The 21,353-nt window shown below is 37.8% G+C and overlaps 1 protein-coding gene across 2 annotated transcripts in view; it reads left to right on the plus strand.

Moving 5' to 3' along the window:
• LOC114650105 (dTDP-D-glucose 4,6-dehydratase-like) overlaps positions 1-21,353 on the plus strand; it is a 71,779-nt gene that overhangs the window by 1,203 nt on the left and 49,223 nt on the right. For both annotated transcript variants that reach the window (XM_051926793.1, XM_028799559.2), the window contains exons 2-3: positions 6,965-7,031; positions 17,540-17,608. In XM_051926793.1, coding sequence (XP_051782753.1) covers positions 6,965-7,031; positions 17,540-17,608 — 136 coding nt within the window. The remainder of the gene's footprint in view (positions 1-6,964; positions 7,032-17,539; positions 17,609-21,353) is intronic.

A 21,353-nucleotide genomic window follows, 5' to 3' on the forward strand; every position in this document is an offset into this window, starting at 1 on the left:
CATCTCATTGTGAGGTATTTAGAAGGAGAGTTGGTACCTCCACGATTTAGGCGTCTCATTTATAAAGCTTTGTGTCAATTCAAGCATGAAAATATGTTTATCAAAAAAAAATCTGAATTATAAAATCTTCCATATGCACATTATTATTTTTTATAAATCACAGTCTTTCTTGTAAATGTTTGTGTATATGAATGTGCCTTGAACCCTGCCTAGTTGCCACCCTGAGACAACCATATGTGGTGCATGCTCATCAACGTCGTACATACTGTTTATAATAAACAGGTTTACATCAAAGATGAGACCATGGTGACTATAGGAGCAAAAAACAATACTTTAAAGACTGAGAGAAGAAATTTTCGTCTCTGCAGTATAGGTATGCAAAGAACATTTATTTGGAAGCCTAAATGTGAGTGTCACAATTAGGGGTGGGCGGTATGACCAAAATTCTATATCACGGTATTTTTCTAAATTATCCCGGTTTCACAGTATTCGACGGTATTTTTTTCCCCATGCATGAGCCAATGTTAACCACATTTTCCACTGCAATTACTGGCTAAGAATAACCTATTCCACTGTCAAGAGTATTGTACATTGTACAAAAAAAACATTTTAATGTGCACACGAGTATTAATACAGTTTTGCATTGCCCCATAAAGTGATAGTTTTTGAGGGGGTGGCACTAATGGAGAAGGTATCACATTGCATGACAGATGCAGTCAAAATATAGAACCTTTTTATTGAACAAATTTGGCAAAAACAAACTATAATTTTGACAACATATTTTCAAACATACAAAGAGGCATTTAGACTTAGTAAAATATCCAGAAGTGCTTGTCAAAAATTGTATTGCACCGAATATGTCTTAGAAAAGGAATAAATAGTAAATATTTTTTGTAAACCAACTACACTTTCTGTTAATGTTAACAATCTCTGTCCACTGACACGTTAAAGTGACTTTTTAAACAACTTTATCATCATTAAACTGCATAATATTTAAACTAATAAATAATAACAATAAAATAAATAACAGTATTATTACTGATAGTTGCACTATTACTTCAAGACTTAAAGCCCAGGTGCATTACACAGTATTCACCAAATTAAAATAAAATAAAACAAGTGCAACTTGGTGATCACATCTTTACCAACTGAACCATCATTTAGGCAAACTGCATTAATATGGACCTTGCTTCAAGCTAAGCTATACTGGGAAGAAAAAAACAAACTATATGTCGAGAACAAAGTCAACATTTCCACTTTATTCTCGCCATTTATGTCGAGATTAAAGTCGACATTTCCACTTTATTCTCATAGTTTACTTCATAATTAAAGTAGAATGTCGTAAACTAAACTTCTTCCTAAAATCAATGTTTAATCAATTACTTAATTTACCCCGTCATAAATTAATGTAGCACATTAAATGCTTTGTGTTACGTTCCCCGACCAAGTGGTTAATCACTACGCTTCTTAAACTGACTTCCTCTGCACTAAGAGAAGACAGTGATCACCATACAGAATCCATTCACTTCATGATATTCCTGCTTTCTGAAAATTTAGAATGCTAAGATAAATACTTGATATCATTTTCATGATGAAATGCATTAAAGCAGGTATTACACATGCACGGTAGTGAGGCGGTAGTGCTGCTCCCTCGCAGTAAGGGGTCCCCAGGTGTATGTTCAGTGTAGAGAACTTTATGGCAGGTGTGACGAGGCTCCCAAAAACTGGATGTATGAATAGCTATCGCACAGGTTTAACTTAAATATTGTGTAAATGTTGGGTTTGTGATCTGCTGGTCGGAGACACGAACACAGAATTCAATGCATGTTCTTCTGAGCGGCTATCTTTATTGCATGCATGCTGTCTCTATCTGACATACCAAAACCCCAGTTCCTATCCTTCCTTTTTCTTTCACCACATAACCAATCACCACACGATAAACGTCTTTGTGAAATTAAAAGTAGTTATAAACTTAGCCCACGGAGTGTTCAGAACTTTAAAAATATCTTCGTTATACATGTTTAATTATGCCATCCATTCAGAGTTGCGCCCATCTCTGAACGAGTCGCCAGCACATCGCAGGATGAATACAAGCAAAACATACACTAGCAGGGTCAATATAGCACAACAAAACCCCACATCCTACATGACTTTGAAAGGAAACTGAAGCACGCCGAGTAAACCCACCAGAAAAACATGCAAATGCAAGGCAGGCATGCCGCCGTGCCCCCATATGATTAATGCATGCTTTAATGCATTTCACCATGAAAATTATATTAAGTATTTATCTTAGCATTCTAAATGTTCAGAGAGCAGGAGGATCATGAAGTGAATGTATTCTGTGCGGCGATCGCTGCCGGCGCCTCCTCTTAGTGCAAGAAGAAGTCAGTTTAAGAATCACTTAACACAAAGCATTTAATGTGCTATATAACTTATGACGGGGTTTAAGAAAATCTAGTAAATTAAATATTCATTTTACGATGAAGTTTAGTTTACGATATTCTACTTTAATGACAAATTACGAGAATAAAGTCAACATGTCGACTTTAATCTTGACATAAACGACGAGAATAAAGTAGAAATGTCGAGAATAAAGTCAACATGTCGACTTTATTCTCATCATAAGCGTCAAGATTAAAGTGGAAATGTCGAGAATAAAGTCAACATGTCGTCACATTATTACACAGTACCCAGGTACATTACACTGTATTGAAAACAAATAAAACAAGTACAACTTGGCTTGCAGTATTATCCAGTAGTATAGAAATAGTATTTACACACCTGACCTTTTAAAACTAAAGTATCTCCAGGCGACGGACGTGACTCCTTTTTTTCGGCAAAAGTTCTTCTGTACATCATGTTCAACTTTATCGTCGGCTTCAGTTTCGGAATGCTACCTATTTGGTGGTGTAGCAGTGAAAAAGAGCCCTAGTTCAACAAATCTGTGTTTAGCGGTGTAGCAGTGAAAAAGGTCCCCACTTAAACAGTTTCCCGCTGCGCCACGTTCCGAACGTTGTTTAGGCAATTTAAACCGGTGTTGCGGTATAAGAAAAATCCATATCATAAAAAATGGTTTTCGGTATGAACAAGTATACCGCCCAGCACTAGTCACAATTAGTGATGAGCGAATCCTGCTGAATTCGCCTTGCCTTGTGTTCAGCAAAATCTTTGAAGTCAATGGGGAAAGAGGAAATAAACTAGTTTTAAATTTATTATAATAGCGCATTTGTCTTTTAAGTGTCCCTGAGGTAAGTCTGCCAACAATTCTGGACCAATTTTTGTTGCCAGATATGTGATTGGAGCTGTGTGGCAGCAATGCTAACCACTGCTCCACTGTGCCTTAAATAACAAAAGACAGAGTGACTAATACTACAAACAAAATGTGATATACAGCCATAAACTAGCAGTTAGTAAATAAAATATAGATCATTGTGCTCACAAACTTGGGGCAAACATTGGCCATGCCATGAAGCCTCAGTGTAGGACTGGTTATTTCCATTGTTTGAATGCTTCGCTCCAGGTACAGCAGGAACATCTTTTTTGTTTCCTGTGTATCTGCAGATGCTTCCCACTTTCTTCTTTCACAAGGGCAAAGAAATGCCCTGTAAATAATACTAAATCTTTTGCTTTTATTATTTCACATGTATCCTGTATTTTCTAATGAAGGGAGGGAAGGGCTCCTTTTGGATTTCTTTTAAGATGTTGCTGAACACACGTCTACTTTGCAAACATAATTAGCCACACGGTGCTGTGTTGCCAGTGCACAGTGATCTGTGTATTTATCATTTGGCAGTACTAGTAATACTGCATTTTTTTTCTTTCATTTTTTTTAATGCATTAGGAAGGAAAATTTGGCAATTTTTCTCAATGTTTTGTGGCTTCCAGGCACTTTTTTACATTTTCAAGTTCACTGAGACACATGTGGCAGTCATGGAGCCCAGTGGGTCGAAATGAACATGAGTTTAAGAAATAAGTTCTTCAAGAGATGGGGAAAAATATTGAACAGTTCTTTTCCGTGGATGGGGTGGGAGTAAGCGTTTTCAGCGCATCTCAGTAACTGAAACAGCATTTTTCTCCTTGTGTGCATGCAACATAATAATTGGCAAGTTGGCAACGATCTTACTGCAGGCATGAGAGAAAATTCTGTGTACACCTATTACAGCTTTGTGACGTCACGTTTGCCTCACATAGTATCTTGGGGAACTTTGGAAAAAAATGTTTGATTAAGCCAGGAACTGCAACTTTCAAGGAAAATATTCAGTAAACAAGATCACCTGCGAACACAGCGTATTCACTGTGAAAAACCCTTTGGCGAATTTTGGTGATCCACACTAGTCACAGACAAGCTCAAATATGTTAAAATGGCATTGTGTTACTGCAGCCATGAATGCAGTGAGCTCTACCAACCGCATCTTCTCTGAAAAAAAAAATAATAAGGTAGAGATGAAGAAGCAGAGCACTTATCACTGGCAGATTGTGAGTTCAACAGGAGTGGGGGAAAAAATATCAATGCTCTCTGATTTCGATTTATGAAAAGCCTCTGTAATTGTAGATGCCTTATAATGTGGCATTATGCCAGAGCATACAGATGTGGCAGGCGAGAGAACCACAAAGGAATTGGGTGAAACAATTCATGTAGGGTGAAATATAGTGGATCATCTGGCTCCATATTAACAAGGTCAGAGGGTAGAAGATTATTATGCTGTTACTCTTTACATGGCAAAGTTCAACCAATTGCAGTGCTGTAAGCTTTCCTGGGTGGTAGAGCAGACTTGCATCTGACACCTTCAGACATCTTCACCTCTGTTCGAGTCCTATGGTGTGCTCCACAACTATAAAAAATATGAATGGGTATACCCCGATTTAGGGAAGTGTGTCTGTCTTAGGCTGGGGACAATTCAGCACATAGTTCTAAAAGAATGGCTGTTGGAAACATAAAACGGTTCATAAACTAGTCATCATCGTGGGCCAGAAGAGAAAAACCCCTAAAAGCACATTAATTTGTAAAATGTAATTCTGGCCAAGCGGAGGATAGGTATGCTCCACCGTCAAACATTGGTACTGTATCTGATCTTGTTCAGCTGTGATAGAAGAGCGTCCCTCATGTGGGGAGAAAAGCACATGGCCGTGATAGTTCTGACAATCAGCAGCTACCCTGTAAAACACATGTAGCTCTTATCTGTCTCTCAAAAACATCAAATGTTACTCCTTAACACTAGAATTACCAGAGCCTACGAGAAAACTCGTAAATCCAGCCCACCTTAAATCCTTTTGCACTTCTCTGTCAGCGTCTTTTGTCCTGTAAATGTGCCAATTAAGACAAGCAGCAAGCAGCCGGCAATTCCGTCCCCCACCGTCGCAGAATGTTCACTAAGTTTTCCCAGCTCATGCCTTGTTTGATTATCTGGGAGTGAACTGCTGGAGTTTTAGAGTGGAAATAATAGATCATCATTTGGAACACATGCATTTCATGTATGTTCCGTTTCTACAGTAATCTGTGTAAACACATTGTTAAAACAGAAACTTTTTCATATTTTAGTAATAAATGTTCCAAAATGTAGGCATAAACTATAGAAGCCTGAAGTCCAAAGATCAAAAACACTTTCACAAAAGGCTCAAGGATGATAGAACAGCAACCGTGGTGTAGCGGTAAGATTTGCCAACTTGTAATCAAGAGTCCCTGGTTTGATCCTGACTGTCTCCTGTATTTGCTGTTTTCAGTAGTGTTAATATTATACAGTACACACATATATTTGGTTTGCGTCTGTAACAGACCGTGTACATTTATAGTACTGTACTCGTAAAAGTTACCTTTTTTTTCACTTTTGTTGTCTCAGTTACGATCACCATACATACATCGCCCTAGGGATCTGACACTGTTAGTTTTTATTTGAAACTGGGAATAACTGTGGATGTGAGTGGTGTTTTGAGGCAATGGAACTGAACATTCTCTTTCTTTTTTTCTCCGTGCTGCGTCAACATAGTGCACCAGAAGGCATGAGCTTATTCAGTGCAGCAGGATAAACGTACATGTACTGTGCAAGGCATGCACAGTTCTTGCAGCACGAAGAAAAAAAGAAAGAGACAAATATATGGGACATTGGGTATAAAATTAATCAGAAAACATGTCGCCTTCAACAGCTTTGTACCGGCGGTGCTTCGCATACTTAAAAGCCAAAAAGCCCTATTGATTTTTTTTTTGACTGCTTGCTTTGCACTCCTTTGAAAAGGAAGATATGTTTGCATTCTTTTAATTGTGAGACAGAACTGTCATCTCTGTCTTGTCATGGAGCACAGTTTAAACTTTTGAAAAAGAGACAAATGTTTGTTTGCAGTGTTTGAATAACGTTCCTGTCTCTCTACAACCTCCTGTGTTTCTGCGCAAATCTGTGACCCAAGCATGACATTCTAAAAATAACCATATAAACATATGGTTTCTACTTCGCGGATTTTCCTATTTCGCGGGTGGCTCTGGAACGCAACCCCCGCGATGGAGGAGGGATTACTGTATATATATACATATATATATAAATTAGATTAATAAAGGATAGAGAGTTGCATATGGGTTTTCAAAAGACAGCTTATTAAACATTCCTAGAAAACATTTTTGAAGTAAGATTCTATCTAAAGAAATGCATTACTTAGTAATTTTGTGCAAAGCAATCCAAAGAGGGCCTTTTCTATTTTTTCTCCAGTTTGCTTTTAGTTGATTGATTATTCCAGAAACGGATGAGCTTGTTGTGTTTCCTTATGTTAAAGTAGTGTTTTGTTTAATTATCAGTTACATTGTAAGCTGTTTATTGATAACCTGGTGAAAATATATACTGCAGTTAAGTATCAGTCATTAACAAATTCTCTTAAATCAGAGATGTTGAGCTATATGCATCATACTTTGAATGGATGTATATGTATATAACCTTTATCTTTTAATTTACCTGTATTTTTTTCTCCCTTTATTTCTCAGTGCATCACATGTGGTTATTTCACTCATAGAAAAGTATTCTGATTGCCTTATCATAATTTTGGACAAGGTAATTAATTTTCTTACAATGACTTTTTAATTTTAAATGTGTGCATTTATTTGCAGTGATATGTATTTTAACACAAGCAGTCTGTAATGAAACTTTAATGTCACTATTTCATTTTGGTTGCTTGCCTCAATTTGTCATTAGCAACAAAACTTATTTCACAGTCCCATATTTGAGTAGTCTGAATGTTCTCCCTGAATCCACATCCGTTTCCTCTTACATTTGAAAAACATGTTCATTATATGGCCTGGAATAAGTCAGAGATGGGTGTGTTGTTTTCCTGGTGGTAATTATGGATACTGGTATCCATTGCATTTTAAGTCATTCTCTTGCCCCCTTTATTCCTGGGATAGTTTCTGGGAGACCGCAGTCCTGTATTGGAAAGTACTATTTCAGAATCTAGATGAATGATATTTTTATGTCAAACTAGGGGACTTCGCCCCCTGCCTGCACTACGCGCCATTGTGAAGAGGGGGACTAAACGCACCCCAAGGAGACGTGGCCGCTCCTCCTAAACCCCTTTTAACACTAGAATTACCAGAGCATACAAAAAAACTCGTAGATCCGGCCCACCTTAAATCCGTTCGCACCTCTCCCTCAGCGTCTTTTGTCCTGTAAATGTGCCGATTAAGACAAGTAGCCTGCTATTCCATCCCCCACCACCACAGAACGTGCACAAAGTTCTCCCAGCTCTTGCCATGACTAATTATCTGGGAGTGAAATGCTGGAGTTTTAGAGTGGAAATAATAAATTGTTATTTGGAGCACATGCATTTCATGTGTGTTCCATTTCTACAATAATCTGTGTAAACACATTGTTAAAACAGAAACGTTTGTCATATTTTAGTAGTAAATGACAAAATGTTGGCATAAACTATATAATGTGTGAAGCCTGAATTCCAAAGATCAAATAAACACTTTCACAAAAGGTTCAAGGACGATACAACAGCTTCTGTGGCGTAGCGGTAAGATTTGCTGACTTGTAATCAAGAGTCCCCGGTTCAATCCCGTCTGCCTCCTGTATTTGCCATTTTCAGTAGTGAGCTGCTCTTATCTATATTACTAAACGACAGTTGTATATATGCACGGACGCAGGACGCATTGAAGCGCATGCACACTGTGACTCAGCGCCCCAGAGTCAAACCCAGCGGCTTCCCAGACTCAGTAGGTAACAACACAACACAACCTGTAAACTAAACTTCAGGTCACAATACAACTGCCGCCTGAACGCGCACACTACCGCATATAAAACCTTCGTTTAGTAATGTTTACGAAGGTTGTATATATACACGGATGCCAGATGCAACCCATGCCAAAAGCGCACTCGCACAGCGCCCAACAGTCAAACCCAGCGGCTTCCCAAAGTCAGTAAGTGGCGCCCAAACAACACAACACAACCTGTAAACTAAACTTGACATGAAGCATGTACGACAACAAGTTGCCATGGTGACGTATTTAAACATTGACATAGAATAACTAGACGCCTCATGACTAGCAGAATCGTACGTCAACGTCGCCGGCATATTGTGAGTGGCACTGCTGTGGAGTGAAGTAATGAATAATGTGCTGCTTGGGATTGTACAAACCGCTGTACGTTCCAAACCAGATCCCGGGGGATTGCATTTCATACATAAGGCTGAACAATTGTTTTAGTTATATTTGGCCGTTAGAAAATCCCGTTTTATAATCTTTACTTTAGCTAAGCCAGGCTAAGCTAGCAAAGCTATGCATTTATATGCTCAAGTGAGCCTCCAAACAACATTTTGGCTAAACGTATTTAGTCACTATGTAGATTGTTGTTAGCTGTTAACATGTCTCAAACTTGATGATGTTTTTTCTCAAGGAGCACATTGAGGAAACACAGTTTGAAATTGACAACCATCATTTTATGCTCATGTCTTTAGTTGTGTCTGTCTTCCACAAACTAAGGCTGCACCATATTGCCAGACTGAATACACTCAAAGTACAAGATCTGAGTGAGCGAGAGGAGTGTAAGTCTGGAGGAGATCAGTGAGGTTGTGGAGAGCTTTAAATGATAAGAGCGGTATTTAGTATTGTATTCTGTAGTTAACTGGGAGCCAGTGAAGTTGAGAGAGAGAATACGTGTAATATGTTCAGTGGATTTACAACAGCAGGATATTATCCTGGCAGCAGAAGTTTGAAGAAGTTCTAAGCGATTGATAAGTTTTTGTGGGATGCCAGATAGAATACCATTACAGTAATCTATACGTGATGTGACTCGGGCATTAAGCAATACTTCAGTACTGTGTTGCGTAAGAACAGGACAAAGTCTGGAAATGTTTCGAAGATAGAAGGCAGCCCCCGAAATGTTACTTATATGGGAGGAATGGTTAATAATAGTAATAATTATAATTATTATTATTTAATAATTGCCAGTATTAGTGTATAAATAGATATAAATAATTGCATTTAAACGATTCGCCAAAATCTGTTGTATGTAAGCGATACTGTTTTAAACGTTATTGTTTTGTCATCAGAAAACCCGGTGTCCACGTCTACCTGTATTAGTTTAAATAGCACTTTTCCCACTTGCAATAAGGCTGACGTATTGTGTCTACTGGGAAACACAGTGAATGCGGCGTCTATCTATATATGTGTATGTATGTAAACCTGAGGTAGTGGTGACTACTGACAGTGCCAGCAGTCAGCTACTCCACAATGCCTGCGGTCAGGGGTTCAATTATGATTCCTAACAGCAAATGACTTCTAGCTAACAACACACCCATAGAAAAACAAAAATGAGACTGCATGGATAAAAACAATGAACGAAGGCGCCTACAATGCGCTTCTGAAACACCAGAACCAAACGAGTCATGGCTCCAATAAGAAACAGCTTTACCACAAATATATTTATTTCATTAAATGAATACCTTCCCAGGACGCTCCCACCCTCCATGATCTTACATCCCTTCAAAGATCGGAGGGAACAGAAACTAATTGCCATTCTTGCATTTGTGATTCTTTAGAGAATCTGGGGTTTACTGGTTGTTAAATATTATACAGTACACACATACATTTGGTTTGTGTCTGTAATAGACGGTGTACATTAATAGGACTTGTGAAAGTTACTGTTTTTTTTTTTTTTTTCACTTTTATTCTCTCGGTCACGATCGCGATACATACTACCGCCCTAGGGATCTGACTCTGTTAGTTTGTATTTGAAACTGGGAGTAACTGTAGATGTGAGTGGTGTTTTGAGGCAATGGAACTGGACATTCTCTGATCTGGAGGGATAAAAGCTGACACACAAACGCTGGTGAATCTGCCTTCTTCATGTATCACCATCACTTGATTTTTTTTTTATTCAGTTTTATTGAGTGATCCTGCTCACTCTGAATTAGTATGCACCTTATGGTCTATGATGTCAAAAAAATAAAAAAACAGGCATAGGTATATATGATACTTGGAATTATTCATTTTATGACCCGTATAGTACATTTTAGAAAACATTGTGGCACGGATGCAACATTATTCATATTCATTCACATAACACCACATGTTTTGTTTCCCCGATCTTGCCAGTCTCCACATGTTGCTGGTTCTTTTGTACTCCAGGACATGCAGATGTAACAATAGTACAGAGAGGTCAGTTCAGCGCTATATGCAATCATCACATTCAAATGTTAACGGTTCAAACACACGCAAGGACCCGTCCTTCCTACATTTACGATGTGTGTACCTGTTGCAATGCGCACACCACTTAATGCTTAGAAGTAAAAACTAATACAAAAAGGCAAAACTATAATAATCCTTGGCATGGTTGCAACCCCAGAGCACATCACTGCACCCCAAAAACACCCAGGATGAAATATACAAATTACATCTATCACATTTTACCTCAGGGGAACTCAGCCCTATTCTTCGAAAATATATATTAATTTAAATGTGCTGGAGACTACATGGGTTATTTCCCAAAAGCTCCTCGTGTTGATTTTTGGAGTGTGACAAAGCAGGATGGCAGCTGAGAGATGGTTTGGTGGGGGGCGAATAGGTTGTATGGGGGACGTATATTCATGGTTATTTGAAACTAGCTGAAATACCTGGCGTTGCCCGGGAGGAAAATGTTTTTTTTTTTTTTTTTTTTGTAATTGTTTCAGAAAAGTATGATTAAAAATAAAACACAATTTTAAAAATAGATTAACAAACAATAAAGACTCACTAATGTGCTTGTCTTGCGGTCTTGTATGTATGTTATCATCCAGATGATTCTCGAAACCGGCCAACTCTATTTAATTTCAAAAGCAACAGCGGCACGGTGGTGCTCAAACATAAAGAATGCTGACAGTCACCTTCAGTTTGCCCTCTGGTGGTTGTTCCGAGTGTCAACTGAATGAAAATATGCATACAACACTGCAAGATCACTCCCCACCCTACCCAGAGGGGGGTGGGTTAGGGTTGATTTCACCCTACAGTATTTTTAGTCAACCAATGAGAAACATGTACCAAGTTTCATGAATATTGCTCCAACCATTCGGAAGTGATACTGGAACATACATATACACACATACAGTGACTTTTATATAATGTACAGTGGAACCTCGGTTCACGAACGTCTCGGAACACGTACAAATCGGTTTACGACCAAAAAGTTTGCCAAACTTTTGCATCGGTTCATGACCACACACTCTATATACGAACAAGCCAGTTTCGCTTTCGGTTTGTACATGTTCAGTCACTCCCTGTGCATTTCCTGTGCAGCGAGCAAGAGAGAGAGAGCATGGCACACACACACACACACACACACACACACGAGAGAGAGAGAGAGACACACACACGAGAGAGAGAGAGACCCACACACACAGGCATGCGAGAGAGAGACACACACACAGGCACGAGAGAGAGACACACACACACACTCTCTTTCTCTCGTGTGAGACACACACACACTCTCTCGTGTGAGACGCACACACACACGAGAGAGACGCACACACACACACACACAGTGCGAGAGAGACGCACACACACACACAGTGCGAGAGAGACGCACACACACACACAGTGCGAGAGAGAGACACACACACACAGGCAGCACGAGAGAGAGACACACACAGGCGAGCGAGCGAGACAGAGGGCTGGACACATAAAGTAGAGAAGGCAGTTAAAGAATGCACTGGGCTTGTTTTTGTTTTCACTTCTGTTTACAGCGATCGATTTGTAGCATGCATTGTTGCAATGTTACTTTTCTTGGTGGTTTATGAAATTACGGATTTTTTCAAATGTTCATTTTTTTCCCCGTGCTTAAAACTCATTAAAAAAAAAAAAAAGTGTTTTTAGCCAGCGGTATTGCAGTGTTAATTTTCTCTATTGTTCAAGGTTTTCTCAGTGTTATTCAATGTTTTTACATTTAGTTTACTATTACATTGTGCACTCTGTGGTTTAATTAACTATATTTGTGCTTAAAAACTTAGAAAAAAAATATTTGCATACAGTTCGTATGGTCTGGAACGGATTAATTGTATTTACATACAATCCTATGGGGAGAAATTACTTTGGTTCACGACCAAATCGGGTTACGACCAGAGTTTTGGAACGAATTATGGTCGTGAACCGAGGTTCCACTGTATATACTGTAGATTTGCTTTTTGTACTAGTACTGAGGTCTGTATGGAAGGCAAAATTTTAGAACGAGTCCAACATTAGAATACATGCCACTTGAAGCCGCCTGAAGTTAATGTGCATCTCACATAACCATTCTTTAAGTTTATCTTGGCCTGCCTCTCCTTACCTTCTTATCAGTCTGTCTCTGCTTCTCAGTTCACACAGATTTACCACAAAACTTTAGTTCTATACAATACTTGGAGTTACTAAAGCCCAGCCTTCTGTTTCTATTCCATCACTTCACTCGTGCAGCCATGTTCTCGAACAGTTTGATAATTCATCCACTTGATGTATAACATTGCTTAAATTCTGTATGGTCCTGTCTTACTCAGTATGTTTTAGCCAGTGCTGCTGCTAATTAAGTAGACATCCATTCCTGTAGGGTAATCGAACCTTCAGAGATTAAAATTACTTTTGAAAGATGTATTGCTAGACAATGTCCTGGGTCTAGTTGAGAGCCTACCATTGATTGCACAGTGGTTAGAGTCACACTTAAGGCTTCAAATCACTCGGCCTGGGCCATTACCAATTTACCTGGTATTCATGAGGTTGTAATTACTTGGGTAACCATGATGCATAATTCTGGATCCTCGCACCCTCACAAGTCTGTGGGCTTTCTGTGTTGTCATTGGAACATTTTTTTGTCATCTGAGCCGTGTCAGAATTTCTAACCGTTCCTGATAATGCATTAATATCCCCTAGACACTTCAAGATTATTACTTTGGGTTAGCTTCATGGCTTTCTCTTGTGTTTTATGGAGAGACCATTTCGTATTGTTCTTAATTCTGTTTACAAATTATTACATCACAGTGACTCCAGGCCGGGTATAATAATGGCTGAATTTGGCCACAAGCATTCTTTATAGATAGGTACACCAGGATTCACTTTGCATTGCTGAATCGAGCACTTCTTAATTTGTACTTCCTGTGATGAGCATGACCAGACATGCTTTTATTTCCCAGTTTATAGTTTTTCAGCACCATGCCATCTCACTTTTGTACTCCTACAACTAAGAGATTCAGCTGCGCCAATTTATTTATCTGTATCCTTTTCTACCCATTCTCCTTCTCAGGGCATTAAACCCTATTATTTTCCTAACTGCTAGTGGTTTTGATTGTTAGTTCCTGTGTAGTTAAAATAAGGTTAACTAGTTTTGCCTTAATTTTTTTAGTGGAAGCTTACTTATAAGGTCTAGAGTACCCTTCACTTATTTTGGTCAATTTTTGTAACCTGTTCTCATAATTCTTGCTTCAAAACAGCCCCTAATTGACATAGACTCATTTCAAAATAGCCTATACCTGATATTGACTCATTTGTATGTTGCTAAATTAATAAATGTAAATCCACCATTCATACATACTGTTGTGTGAGGTTTTGCTTAATGACAGTCCTACCAGGCACAGGACATTCCAGTCAAATTTATTAACGGTGACTTGATGAATTATTTCCCCAAGTCATTCTACAGGCCAGTTTGATTTGATACATCTGTTTCGTCTATGCTGTTTTTACCTTGCCAAATTTTTAGTTTTGTTGGTCATCTATAGCTTTTCTCCTCACCCAAGGTACCCATTTGGCAGTGGGGAACAGACTTATTTAATATAGCAGCCAGTACTTGCCATGTTAGATTCCCATTGCTAGGTTTGGTAGTATTTTGAAGTCTGTTGGTACTGGTTAATTTAATCTTTAGCCCCATTGAAAAATGAAATTTAGTAAGACTATGAGGCTTTGCCCCCCTGCTCGCTTCGCTTGCCAACCCCCGGGCCTGCACCACGTGCTAGCTTGTTTGTGGTTCTGCCTCTCGCGTATGAGGATGCAGATGCACAATACGCGCTAGCCTCTTTGCGGTTCTGCTGCTCGCGTATGGGGGATGTGGATGTACAATTTAAGCAGATTATTTTCATGGGAATTGTTACATATTGTTACATATGCATAATAGAACTATTTTACATTACAGCGAGTAATTAACCATATTAAAAAAAATAGTAACATATAATAATTTAAAAGTAAATTATGTTTCATGTTGCGTTAGAGTTATTTGTTGCATAATACAATTTTGTTCTGTTTGGCTTTGAAATTAACACGCAAATACTTTTTAAACTTAAACTTTTACTGTAAAACTTCAGTAAAAACTATTTTTTGAATTACATTTTTGTCAGTATTGCATTGAATTTTGTTTATGTGTATGGACTTTCATTGTGACAACGCAATGTATAACTACCCGTGATTGAATTTAGTTTCTTACACTCTATTAAATAAAACAACTTTTTCGAATGTTTGGCTCTGAGATTTGTTAATTGTGTTTGCAAAAGCTATTCTAACTGGAAACTGTTAACGATTTATTAGGAATGGCATATCAAGATCTCCTTTGTTGTCTAATGTTATTCATGGAAGATGTACTACAGTACATTACCTTTCTTGGATACATCCTTCTTTGTACAGTAATTCGTGCGGTGGAAGAACGGACGATGTTAACGGTTGTAGGTATTCTTCGGGATATTGTAAGTTGATATATTCATCTTCTGCACAATCACCACCAACTGCCTCAGCATAGTCTATTGATACGCATTTAACCAATTTGCAGTGTAACCGACCGATCGACATTTTTGCCGTTAATTCGTTTCTCAGTGCTAGGATTACCCATGTACTCATTTTATCTGTTGATAACCCTTCGTGATGAAATTCTTCAATTAAATTTGGACATAATATGTCTTCTTAATTGGAAACTTAAAGTGAGGAAAACGTTAAAATTTATAACAGCTGAGAGAGCAGGAACTGTGTTTGTCAAAAGTATTCACACGAATGAGAGTTGAGCATACCATGTGCATGGTTGAATATGGTTGAGAGGAGGACGCGACTTGAAAAAATCTCATGGCCAAAGTCTCGTCTCGCTGGACTTGAAAAAATCTCTTGAAAAAAGTCTTGTCTCAGGATTTTTTATATAATAAGAGCGATAATAACCAAGAAAGTTACAACTTAACATGTTTGTAATTTTACTGAAGAAAAGTTAAGTCGGGAGTTGAGAAATAATCTTCTTTAGATGATTTTACCAATAGTTTAAAGCACCATTTTCTGTTGTGGCATTTTCAGGTCAGCTTCAATAATCTTTTGGGTCATATCTTCTGTGCTATTGTTTTCTGCAGTTCTTTACTATAAATTCAAACAGTTAAATATGTGTTTTAAAAAGTAATATCAACTTGAACAACTATATATACATTCTTTGTATTTAAATATATTTAATGTAATTTGCATCCTCCTATAGTCTAACTTTGCTTTTGATGACCTTAGGGTCTGTCTGTCTGTCTATTGAGTGTTGTGCTGCAATATACAGTAAGTATGCTTATGTATGCTATTGTAGCCTTCTTCAGATTATCTTCAGCATATTATGTCATATTATATTTATAAAGTTCATATACATATACAGTGATCCCTCGCTATATCGCGCTTCGCCTTTCGCGGCTTCACTCCATCGCGGATTTTATATGTAAGCATATTTAAATATATATCGCGGATTTTTCGCTGCTTCGCGGGTTTCTGCGGACAATGGGTCTTTTAATTTCTGGTACATGCTTCCTCAGTTGGTTTGCCCAGTTGATTTCATACAAGGGACGCTATTGGCAGATGGCTGAGAAGCTATCCAGCTTACTTTCTCTCTCCCTCTCTCTCTCTCTCTCTCTCTTGCGCTGACGTAGGGGGGTGTGAGCAGGGGGGCTATGTGCAGCTGCTTCCTGAAGGACATGCTGAACGGAGCTTCGCATACTTAAAAGCTCAAAGGGCACGTATTGATTTTTTTTTTGACTGCTTGCTTTGCACTCCTTTGAAAAGGAAGATATGTTTGCATTCTTTTAATTGTGAGACAGAACTGTCATCTCTGTCTTGTCATGGAGCACAGTTTAAACTTTTGAAAAAGAGACAAATGTTTGTTTGCAGTGTTTGAATAACGTTCCTGTCTCTCTACAACCTCCTGTGTTTCTGCGCAAATCTGTGACCCAAGCATGACATTCTAAAAATAACCATATAAACATATGGTTTCTACTTCGCGGATTTTCCTATTTCGCGGGTGGCTCTGGAACGCAACCCCCGCGATGGAGGAGGGATTACTGTATTGTGTTCACATTCAACATTAATTGTTTTTACATACAGAAGTGTCCCATTAATGACACATTTATCAACAAGCCTTTTAGTTAGGTAATTGACAATTTCTGTTGTAAACCTACTTATTTCATAGCTGACCCTGGTCATCTGGGGACTAATCTAAAAATCTGCCACCTCTGTAAGGACTTAGTAGCATTACAAATCTTCCTCCCAAGAGTTTGTAAGAGTGCAATGAATATTTATTTAGGCCAAGGTTACAGGTAACTGTAAAAGCAAATTATAAAAGAAAATGTTTCTTTATATAAAGAGTAATAATTATTTACCAGTTTCCATAATAATGCCTTTTTACATTTTCACATATTGTGTAGGATGAGAATATTCAGAGACTGCTATACAATGTCTTTTATGAATAACTGTTGTAGGTAAACAATGCAGTTGAAGAAATTTGCCAATTTTCATAGAAAAATATTTTCTAAAATGTATGTGGTCTGAAATGTCATAAAGTTAAAAGTGAATGTGGGATACAGGCTTTATACAATATATGCTATGCAAGTACCTACTTTCCTTCTTTTGTCTCTTTGTCTGTTATCATAGGCAATATGTCCATGAACTTCTAAAAGGATTGTTCAGTACTGATCTCCTATTTGTATACAATGTTACCGTAACTCCTGTAATAATAGAAATTTTATTTTTCCAATAATATTTTATGCCTTTTCAAAGCCCTTGTTTTTAAAGAAATCTAATGTTGTTTTTGAATACTATTTTAATATGTGTATTATATGTCTATCTCTTTCCTTGCAGCTAGATTATTGTGCGAGTTTGAAAAATCTTGATTGTGTTACAAAAAGACCAAATTATAAATTCATCCAGGTAAGTCGGCATGCTTTTTGTAAAATTTGTGTTTTTCTCCCTTAATATTTATCCTTCTATAAATTTTAGATAATAAATAACTGATATGGAGCTTCAATTTCAAATTATGTGATTTACACTTAGTTCTTAGTTTGTCAATTAATCCATAGGAACTATAGAGAAATACAACTGTATGAATGAACAAAAATGGTTAGTTATTGAAAGGCAGTGATTGTTGAAACTTTGGATAAGGATCCAAATACTTATTTAAGGATTTGACTCATTTCCTTTTTCTTTGTATAAGGTTTCTAGATTCTTTATATTCATATTTCAGATTGATTCAATCATGATTACAGTGATCCCTCGCTATATCGCGCTTCGTCTTTCGCGGCTTCACTCCATCGCGGATTTTAAATGTAAGCATATGTGAAAATATATCGCGGATTTTTCACTGCTTCGCGGATGTCTGCGGTCTACAGTACGTGTTCTTCCTCAGTTGATTTGCCCATTTGAATTCAAACAAGGGACGCTATTAGCGGATGGCTGAGAAGCTACCCAATCAGAGCACGCGGTTAAGTTCCTGTGTGCTGCTGATTGGCTCAGCGACGGAGTGCTGCATTAACCAGGAAGTCTAATCTCACTCATTCAGCATTAACGTGCCCAAGCGCCAACAGAAGATGCAAATGATTGCAGAAAAGGTAAAAGTTTTGGATATGTTGAAGGAAGGAAACAGCTACACCGCTGCAGGACACCATTACAGCATAAATGAGTCCAAGATTCTTTTTATTTAAAAAGGAGGAAAAGCATATAAGATCTACGGCTGCAGTGTCCATTAACCAGGGCGCAAAACGAGTTGCAAGTGGACGTGATAAGGCAGTAGTCTGGATGGAATCTGCTTTAGGGATTTGGATTGAAGAGTGATGGAAGAAGAACAACGGCGGTGCTAAACAGTCGCCTGAAGAGGCTTCTTTAGAAGAGCTGTAATGCTATCCTTTGTTGTGCAGTAAAATTAAACTCATCGTTATTGGACAAGTCGTCGTGTCATTGTTGGTGAGTAACCATAATTAATTATTTACGTACAGTACTTATTACATGTACATAGTTTAGTGTCACTGTACACACATTTTACTGTATACAATTTTTCTTGCATTGTACGTATTTATTGCTGGTGGCCTGTCTGTCGTAATGGCTGTAACATATGTGATATCGGAGACGCTCGATATCTTTAAAATAATATTTAGGTTTTACTGTATGTAAACTGTGTTTACATACATGATTTCAACGAATCTTACCTAATATCTAAGAGAATACAAAGGGTTTATGCTGTATAATTGTGCGTGAAATGTTTATAATAGTGTGGGAGAGTTTATAAGGGCTTAAAATATATAAAAATAACCATATAAACATATGGTTTCTACTTCACGGATTTTCTTATTTCGCGGGTGGCTCTGGAACGCAACTCCCGACGATGGAGGAGGGATTACTGTATTATGAGGAACAGAATACCTAGTTTTAAATTTAGTATTTTAAGAGGTTATGGAGATTTCTTCGCCATGTAACAACATGTTTTATAAATATTAATATATGGTGATCATAATATGTTAGTTAGATTTATCTTAATATGTACACACAAGTTATTATGAACTTTAAACTTGTAGGTTATTTAAGATATTTTAGTTTACAACAACAGTTCTTTGTAAACTGATTTTTTTAAATCACATTAATCAACCGGCCACTTTGTCAGGTATTTGACAATTTCTGTTCTAAAATTTGTTTGAATTTGTACTTTCCTTAAATATTGGTGGGTTCACAACACAAATATTCCTGTAAAAGCAGCCTTTGTTGTACTGTTTTCAAGGTATCTTAAATAGGTGAACAGAATTTTTTTCTTTAACCTTTGGATTCATCCAGAATTTGCCTAGTGAATTGCCCTTTTTTTTTTAGGAACCCTGCTACTCTACCAATTGCCTGTCTCTGTGAGACAAGTTTCAATTAATTGAAAATATTCTGTCTCTAGTACTTCTAGCATTGTGTGTTCAGCCACTCCATTGTCTGGTCAGTCTGGAAATTGTGGATGTTTTATTTTGGCGTAAACATGGTATACAGAACAACTCACCTTATAGTAGACCAACTGGTGGTACAGACAGCCGGTCAGTTTGAAATTGTCTCAATTTTTATTTGTCTGAATTCTGAATCAGTTAATATTAAGAGAACTGAACACTATTTCCTTTTACAAGGCCATCCATAGTATTTTTCTTTTTCAGCCATGTCACCATTTTTGTTAATGTGGCATTCTAAAAGTTAAAATTATAACCATTAACAGTAGTACTAGGGTGTTGTACCGTGTTAGCCATTATGAATGTAGAGAAAAGCCAAGCAAAATGACACCTTTTATTGGCTAACTGAAAACATTACAATATGCAAGCTTTTGAGGCAACTCAGGCCCCTTCTTCAGGCAAGATGTAATACAGAGACTGGAGTTCCCTATGTTTATATACACACTCTAGGACAAGAAACAACATTGGTAAATCTTTAAATGAGAAATTTTAAATGTAAAAAATTAATAGATTCATTCAGGCTAGGGTTAATTTAACAAGAGAGAAAAGAACAATGTATTGTCAAGATCTCTGGATAAGATAACTGTCCAACAAAGTCTTTTGAAGTTTGTAATGAGTTTTTTCAAAACAATGTGGATCTGTAAACAGGTTGTCTGTCATTCTGAGAGATGTAAACAATCCTCATATCTGGCCATAAAACTCTTGTCTCTATTCAATCCATGTTGTAATGTATTAAATTTTAGCATGAGTTTAACTTCCCATTCTTTTCTCTCTTGCTGTGTTTTGAAGTTGCCCATAAGCACTGTGACTTTACAGTCCCTCTCACAGTGTCCATGGCTGTTGAAGTGGGCCGCTACAGGAACATCTGTGTTGCCATGTTTAATGTGGAACCTGTGTAAATTCATTCTCTGGCAGAGTGTTTTTCCAGTTTCTCCCACATAGAGTGCAGTGTCAGGACATTTCATGCAGAAAATTAGGTAGACTACATTAGATGACCTGCAGGAAAATTATCCCTTTATGTGATGTTCAAGTTGGCAGTGTGGTATAATTATACGGTCTGTATCATAGATGTGAGCACATGTTTTGCATCTTTTCTGTAGGCATGGCTGAAGTTCTTTTATAATTTTTCGAAGTGTTTCAAGATGTGGGTTGTAGGTGACAACAAGGGGGAATGTGGTTCTTGTTGTCTTTGTTTTTATATTCTAGAAGGTTGTCTCTGGGTATGGCAGTAGCTCTTCTTATTTGAGTGTCTGTTGTTTTGGGGGTGTAACCTTGTCTGATGAAATCTTGTCTGAGCTCCTGCAGTTGTTGATCCCGGTCTGTCGGGTCTGAGCAAATACGATTGTACCGTATTGCTTGGCTGAAAATAATGGAGTGCCTTATATGCTTGGGGTGGATGCTATCACTTTTCAGGTAGGTCCATCTGTCTGTCGGTTTGTGAAAAAAAGAAGTTACAAGGGTGTTGTCTTTCAGTTGAACGGTGGCGTCAAGGAAGCTGACTTCTGTTTTTGAGTAATTCAGCTTCAGCTTTATGTTGGGGTGAAAACAATTATATTCATTATGAAAATGGAGGAGGTCCTTCTCACTGGCAGTCCAGATTATGAAGATGTCATCTATGTAACGGAGATACAACATTGGTTTCACGATGCACATTGACATGAAATCTTCCTCCAATTTTGCCATAAATAGGTTTGCATAGTGAGGTGCAA

The sequence above is a fragment of the Erpetoichthys calabaricus genome, chromosome 4, assembly GCF_900747795.2.
Source record: "Erpetoichthys calabaricus chromosome 4, fErpCal1.3, whole genome shotgun sequence".
Taxonomy (NCBI): Eukaryota; Metazoa; Chordata; class Cladistia; order Polypteriformes; family Polypteridae; genus Erpetoichthys; species Erpetoichthys calabaricus.